The sequence below is a fragment of the Arachis ipaensis genome, chromosome B7 (assembly GCF_059453495.1).
Source record: "Arachis ipaensis isolate K30076 ecotype BB chromosome B7, ASM5945349v1, whole genome shotgun sequence".
Taxonomy (NCBI): Eukaryota; Viridiplantae; Streptophyta; class Magnoliopsida; order Fabales; family Fabaceae; genus Arachis; species Arachis ipaensis.
Window position 1 is genome coordinate 127,176,157 of NC_142442.1, and position 8,196 is coordinate 127,184,352.

At 27.3% G+C, this 8,196-nt stretch overlaps 1 protein-coding gene across 1 annotated transcript; it reads right to left on the bottom strand.

The window, feature by feature from the left end:
* Positions 1 to 2,274: 2,274 nt before the first annotated feature.
* On the bottom strand, positions 2,275 to 4,348 carry LOC107610196 (ubiquitin-NEDD8-like protein RUB2). The gene is made up of 3 exons (XM_016312299.3): positions 4,131 to 4,348; positions 3,090 to 3,349; positions 2,275 to 2,616 (listed from the first exon to the last, which is right to left on the bottom strand). The coding sequence occupies exons 1-3, from the start codon at positions 4,221 to 4,223 to the stop codon at positions 2,505 to 2,507; spliced, it is 465 nt and encodes a 154-aa protein (XP_016167785.1). The 5' UTR covers positions 4,224 to 4,348; the 3' UTR covers positions 2,275 to 2,504.
* Positions 4,349 to 8,196: the final 3,848 nt, after the last annotated feature.

Consider the following 8,196-nt stretch of genomic DNA (forward strand, 5'->3'; position numbering starts at 1 on the left):
AAAAATTTAAGGAGCCAATTATAATATAAACTAATTTAAGTTTATCTTTTGTATTTTTAATTTTAAAATTTAAAAAATTAGAATAATTAAATTTTTTTTTGTTATAACAGAGCTCCTATATTTCAACTAATTTATTTTAGTTAACTACTTTTTTAGTTGATTTTCTAATGGTACGGGATATCTTAAAATATTAAGAATACAAATAAAACGATTTAAACGTTAGGAATATAAATAAGATTTATCTCAAATATTAGAGACAAAAATAATATTTTATTTTTTATAATATTTTAATTATCAAAAAAATTGGAAAAGCATATAATTTTAGAGTTGATTGGCCACGTTATAACTTACAAAAATCATTGACTTCAGAAAAGGATTGAGAGGAGGAAGCATGCACAAAGAGAGGGGAACATGTAATGATAGAGGACTTTAAATTTCATTATGCCATTGTTGCTGTTTTAGCTTATATTCTTTCTATGATGTTGATTTATTGATTTGTCTTTAAACTTGTTCTCAAGTCCCTCCCGTGGGATCTTTGTGAGTCTTTACTGATAAAATATGGAGTAAACTATCGTTTTTGTCCGAACATTTGGGGTAAGTCCTATTTGTGTCTCTAACGTTTAAATTGTCCTATTTGTATTCTTAAGGTTTATAAAAGTGATTCAATGTTATTCTACTATCAATTATATTAACAAATCAAATTATATTTTTCAATTATTCTCATTTGGATGGATTCTCTCAATTAGGTTTCACTTGGATGTGTTCGATTTTAATATTATACCTACTATTTGTGTTTAGATTCAATTATGTCCCTAAAAAAGTGAATTATGTAAATGTTGTAGGAATTAATTTCAACATTTGATGAGATATTTTTCGGAGTAGATCATCGATTCTATCCCAGACATTTGTATTCTAACTTCAAGAAGAGATTTTTAAAACTCAAACTAAAGCGCTCATGATGTGTAATTGACGGCAGGATAACATTGAATCACTTTTACAAACGTTAAGGATACAAATATGACGATTTAAACGTTAGGGACACAAATAGGATTTACCCCAAACATTGGAGACAAAAACGATACTTTACTCTAAAATATATATATATAATTTTGGATTAATAAAAGAAAATTATAAAATTAAATGAGAGTAATAATTACCAGAACTTTTCATGTAAAATTGATTGATTTTTTTTTTAATGTATAACCATTTTTCTTTCTTTCCTTTGTTTCCACAACCATAAAATATTGTCATTTTATTTAGTTTAAAGGATACACTTGTATTGTCGTTTTATTTTGTTTAAAGGGCACACTTTGTTATGTCATAGAATCACATTACATAATTTCCTTGTCACTTGCAAGCTTTGCCTTCAACTTGTTTAAAGAAGAATTGGTATCACTAAAACAACTTATTTTGTCCATAGCAAATTTCTAATGACCCCTATATTGTTACTGTTCTATAGATATCTTTGCATTCTTCACTAATCATTGTTGCACATACATTGCTGCAATACTTTCAAGTTAAAAATCGTTTTTCTTGTTAATTATAATAGTAGAAGTAATAAACTAGACAAGGCCTGAAAAGCTGTATATAGATGCGTAGTTGTGGATTTTTATGAATGTTCGCTAAGGGAGAGAGACGTTTTGAGTTCTTATTTACTGTTTATGATGCAAAAGCTGATGTGGAGTTACTTTTTATGATAGGTGGGCCACAAATAGGTACTGGAATGAGTTCCTTACTGGAGATGATCTAATGAGTAATGATTGAATAATGAACAGAAAATAAACGAGACTAATAAAAGATTTTTTATGACTTATGTATTTAATTTTATTTTTGTTATGTTTTTAATTTTTTTTTTCAAAAATTTATTTATTGTTTGTATCTTTTAAAGTTATTTCTCTCCCTAATATGATTTATGTGGCATATTATTTCCCGAAAAATATCTTTCATACCAAGTGTCTACCTAAATGTAAGAGTGAAAAAAATAAATGAGTAGATTTATAATTTAATCTAAGGGTAATACGATTAATTTTGAAACAGACGTAAAAAAAAAAAACAAAATTAACTCTAGCTATATTAACTAAAAGCCCCCAACTAAATTGTTAGATTGAAGTTGCATAAGAGAAATAATAATTTATTGGTAATTTTATACTTTTCATTTTAAAAATTTAAATTCAATCTTTTTTGCAAACTAGAAGACCTAAGTTTACTTCATAATGAATTGTTGGCAAATATATGCACTATTTTTTTACACAGATTTTTTCTATTAGAAATGACTAATAAAAAATAAGAAAAATTTTATAAAAAAAATTAATTGTACTTAGTTAACAAAAACACTTGAATGTGTAGTTTCAACATCTAATTACAAATGAAACATACATGAATGAAACACTAAAGACACATGACACTTTATTAAATAACTCTTTGAGCCCAGTTGCAAACTCCCAGTATTGCTCCTTCCATCGTGTACTCCCATGCATCATAGTGTGTGTGCTTTTTGAAAAGTACTAGTTACCACCGCCTCTCAAAGCAAGCACCAAGTGAAGCACCGATCCGCCTTCGATGTTGTACTCTTTTGCCGTTTTGTCATCTGCGAGCTGCTTACCAGCATATATCAGCCTGTGCACACAGTTCCAACAATGTAAGATTCAGTTTTCCAAACACAACTCAACATAAATTATAATCATAAAGTAATTACTAATTAGAAAAGAAGTATCATCCGAAACAGGATATGTACTTCAATTTAAGGGCATGAGAATTATACATCAATGATGCACTTGAATATCAAGCATTAGCAAGACAAATAAAATGTAAAAATAAGAGGCAAGTAGTTTGTCAATTCAAATGCTTTGTTAATTGTTAATTGCGTATGGCTTATTTTGATTCACAAGGAAAATAAGAGCGGCACAAGAGATTTTCAAAGGCGGGGTGGAGGGAATCAGAATAGCAGAGCTCTCAATCTCTCTGCATATGTATATAAGAGAGAAGCTCCCGACGGGCTGGGGTGGTTCGATATTCCTCTAAAAACATCATGTTCCTTCATCTTTACCATTATGAACTAAATGACACACAGAAAAGGAAAAAGAGAAAACCTTTGCTGCACAGGAGGAATGCCCTCTTTCTCTTCAACACGTTCCTTGATTCGATCAATCGTATCAGTTGGTTCAATGTCAATTTCAATTTCTTTTCCAGTTAGAGTCTTCACTTTGATCATGGTTCCTCCCCTGAGCCTCAAAACCAAGTGAAGTGTCGACTCCTTTTGTATGTTGTAATCCGCAAGAGTGCGCCCATCTTCCAGCTGCTTGCCCGCAAAGATCAGCCTCTGCTGGTCAGGTGGGATACCCTCCTTATCCTACAAACACATATTCCATGCATCTTAGAAGTGAAACTATCATTTTCACACAAAGCCAAAACTTCACAGGCATCACAAAACAACAATAACTAACACTCCAAGCCAGGGCAAAATTCAAACATCACAATAAGCACCATGTTATACAAAACTACACAGAAAGATTCAACAAGAGAATCATGTCAAACTCTCAATACCAGCAGATAAACCTGCTTTGAAGATCTTATTTTCTGCTCATAAGGGTTGATCCTATAATCGCATATAAGATGTGTTTGCACTTCATTTCATAAGGTTAGTTACAAAGCAAGAAAATAACTTAGGCATAGCAGTTTTCCATAACAACCCTTCACTAAGATGAGTTACACCACTTTGGCTTTCACAGCTTTTCAACTTATCCAACCAATGACCTAATGTCTCCAAAAAGCCTAGAAAGTAACTCCCTTAAGAGGAAAAGACTCTATACCCAAAACATCATAGGTAAACCAATGCAAGAAACGATGTTGACACCACTACCCTATCAAATAAAGGATGAATCTTTTTCAGGAGCAAACTATCCTTTTCACAAAGGGTAACTCCAATCCCTTCCATTTTTTCATTCCACACAATACATATTCAAAGTATGAACCTTTACAATTCAAGTAGTTTCAACTTTTAACGCTACAAGAACACAAAAGATCATAAACTCTTGAAAATTTACCAACAAGTGTCATGCAATATATATCAACCAAAGAGAAAAGAATCAAAGTAAAACCCTACTCGAATTAAGTACGTAAAAAAAAAAAACCTGGATCTTGGCCTTGACGTTGTCGATGGTGTCGCTGCTCTCAACCTCAAGAGTGATGGTCTTTCCAGTAAGAGTCTTCACAAAGATCTGCATCTTCTTTCCTTCTTCTTCTTCTTTCTACTTATTAGAGTGAGCGAGTTTGTGTAGACAGAGAAGAGAAGAGAAGGGAATGTACCAATGTTAATGTGTGTGCGGAGGTTGTAAATTGTAAGCTATGTGTTTGCGTTTAAAGCGAAATTCAATATATATAGGGTCATGGGGGATGACTGATGATATTGGGATTATTTTTTTTTTCCGGTGAGATAAGATATCCATCAAAATTTATCTTTTAATTAATTATTATCAATAAAAATTTAAAAATTAATTATAATAATTATATTTAAATATTATCTTTCAAATTTTTTTCATATATCTAAATTTTAAAATTATATTTTCTTCAAGTTAGAATATTTAAATTTGAATTTAAATATAATAAAACAAAAATAACAAACTAAAATTAAATTCTAACAAAATTAAAATTAAATAAATATTAAAATTAATTTTCTCAATTCTAAGTGTGGTATATAATTATTTTAAAAAATAATAAACACAATTATTTTTGGATGTGTTAAAAATTTATTTAGTGAATAATTTTATAATTTTAGATGTGTTAAAAAATAATTTATATTAAGAAAATATAAGTTTGAATTTTGAATGTGTATCAAAAATATTTTGTATATTATCTTATTATTTTAGATGTGTTAAAAAAATATTTGTGTTAAGAAAAATATAAACACAAAGGACTTGTATGGGCGAACTTCTAAAAAATATTTTTTTTAAGTATATTTTTTAAAAGATTTTATAAAAAAATAAAAGTAATTTTATATTTAAATATCTCATATAAAAAGATATTTTTATTTATTAATTATATTTGGATATCATTACGAATATAAAAATATTTTTTTGTTTTTTTATTATGTGAAAAATATCTTTTTTTAAATATCTTTTAAAAAAAGATGTAAATTGTAACTTTTTTTAAAAAATATTTTTATTTTTTTAATATTTTTATTTTTACTAATAAAAATTTACCAAATGCATTAAAAAATAAAAAAAATCTTTTTTTATTGAAATTTTTTTATCATTTAATAGCGTCCAAATAAACATAAATTCAAATAAATTTTAGATGTGTATCAAAATATTTTGTGTTATTTTATTATTTTAAATGTATTAAAAATATATATAAAATAATAAATAATTAATTTGATTATTAATTATTATAATGATATTTTTCTTTTGTTCAAGCATAAAATTAATGTTCGAAGAAAAAAGAAAGTTGAAATAAAGAGAACAAGAGATTTAAAAGAGCCCACCGTAAATAAGAAATAAAAACAATAAATGAAAGAAAAATACTATGTAAATAAAAAGAATAAGTTCAGATAATTTATCATAAAAAGTTAAAAACTAAAAAGATAAAAATTGGAAGGAATAGTGAGGCAGAGAAAGGTTGAGAGAGAAAAAGACCAAAGAGATTAGAAAGAATAGTGTGACGCATCAAAAGTTGAAAGGGATTAGTAAATGTGATGATGGTACATGAGAGAGAAAATGAAAAGCAACTTTCTATTAAAAACTAAAAAGTAATTTCTGGGATTTTTTGAAAAAATCAGTATATTGAAAGTGGATACAAGTTTTACGATAATAAATATAATAAATATAAATTTAAATTGACTAAAAATAACAATGTTTTCTTAAAAATATAGGAGACATAATTAATTAAAAAATTAAAATAATATAATATTAAATTTAAAGACAGAATGAAGAATAATATTTAAAAAATGAGTATTATTTTAATTTTTGTATTTAATATTAGTATAAATTATTAAATTAGTGTATGTATCTGTACGATATATAAAAAATATTTAATATTTTATATATATTTAAAGTATTTTTTAATATATTTAATTTTAAATTAAGTTTAATTTATTTTTTTATTCATGCGAATACTAAACAACAGTACATAACAAAAAAATTCATGAAATAATTGGATTAATTAAAGAAAAAGACATAATATGTAATAATTAATGTCTTAATTTTTTTTATGAAAATATACATACATATTTTTTATCTTTAACATTAATTGTTGCATATTTATAGGTTGTATTTCTGTTCCTATATCAAATAAACTTTAAATATTATTTATATAAAAATTTGTATTTAACTAAAAAAATATAAAAAAAATTAATTAACAATAAAAAGATACTAATTAATTAAACAATATTTGATCATCTCAATTTATCAAAGATTTCTTTATATACGACATTAATCGTGATCCTATTAATTATACATTAATAAAATTTTAACCCAATTGAATATATTATTGAACATCTAAAATGTTCAATAAATACTATTGTTAAAAAAATTTTAATCCAACTATTAATTGATTTATTATTTATTTATAATAATTTTACATAATTAATTAAAATAATTATCATATCAAAGATATTATTTGTTATTAGCAGATTTTTGTAACTTAACTATTTTATTTTTTCTTTAGCTATTCTGAGAGCAAATAAGAATAAAAATAAATTTAAAAATAACATATACAAAACAACTTGCCAGACTCGAACTGGCACGGCTAGTCATATATACATTGAGACAATAATTTAAATTTTTTTAAAACTAATTTAGTTAAATACTAATAATAGAACTAAATTATTTAAATAATATTTAAGCGATAAGAACTAAAATTTTCACAAAATATCGCTTAAGTAGAATAGAATAAGTTAATTGCCCGGAATAGGTCGAAAATATAAAATGTCTTATTTTTTTCAAATATAAATATGAGATTCGGATTCAGTGGATTTTTCTGAGTGAAAAAATGTTCTCTTTTAAAAAATTTTATGTAAAAACGCGTACCGATAGATTAGCCAGCAGTACCGACTTAAGTCTGTCTAGTACTACATGAGAGAGAATAAAACAGTAGAAAATCTTAGAAAAGTATTTGAAATAGTAAACCGGGCACTTATTCTAAAGGTTTTGACCCAAAGTCGAGCCAAACGAACTAAAAACGCTACGCGGTTGGATGGAGCCCACGTTGGACCCAAGCCCAACATATAAAAGCACATTTTAACGAGCTTTCAGCTCATTCTTCAGCACACACACAAAGAGAGAGGTTATGGTTTTGAAGAGAAGTGAGGAAGAAGAAGAGCACTATTCATCTCCTCCTTCTTTTTGCCATTTCTTGAGTTACAGAGCTTCGATTGACGAGCTGTTTGCGGCCACGCAAAGCTTTCGTCGAACTCTTCGTTTCTATCTAAGTAAAGTGGTAAGAAACTCACTCTTTCCTTCCCAGTTTTTCTGCCCTATGTCATTTTTGAAAATGGCTTGTGGGTTGTTGAGTTTCTTTGTGTTATTGTTATTTAGGTGTAATCTAGCTTGGGTGAGTAGTGGGTTTTACCCCAAAACTCGTTGAACAAGGTAAGATATCACTAAATCCTTGTGTTTAGTTGAATGTCATAAACCCTAACTTTGATTCTTGTTATTTTTCATGATATAGAGTGTTTTTGGTGTTGTTTGGTGTGGAGTGAAGGGTTAAAAGCTTGTGGTGAAGTGGTTTTGTACGTAAAGGATAATCGACCAAAGTATAGTTTCGATTTTCTTTATGTAGTATATAATATTTCGTAAAATTTAGGCTAGTGACCTTTAAAATAGGTTTGAATAATGTGGTTGTGTGATTAATTGTATATAAATGCTATGTTTGATTGTGGTTTAGATGGAGGTTGTATGAGTTTGAATATGATGATATGTATATGTATGTTGGTAGATGATGATTATTGATGGGGATACCTTGATGAGTTATAATGTTGGGTATTGATGTTGAAGATGATTGTTGATGATGATATGGATTATTGGTTGTTGTGGTTCATGTTGAGAATAAATGATTGAGGAATTTTTTGTGTGAATTTAGGAGGAATTGAAGTTGAAGGAGGCGAGTATTAAGGGGCTTTGATAGTTACGTAATTGATAAATGTTTGGGAGTGTCTATTATGATTTTGGGGTTATTTTGAGTATGTTTGAGTTGGTTGGGTTT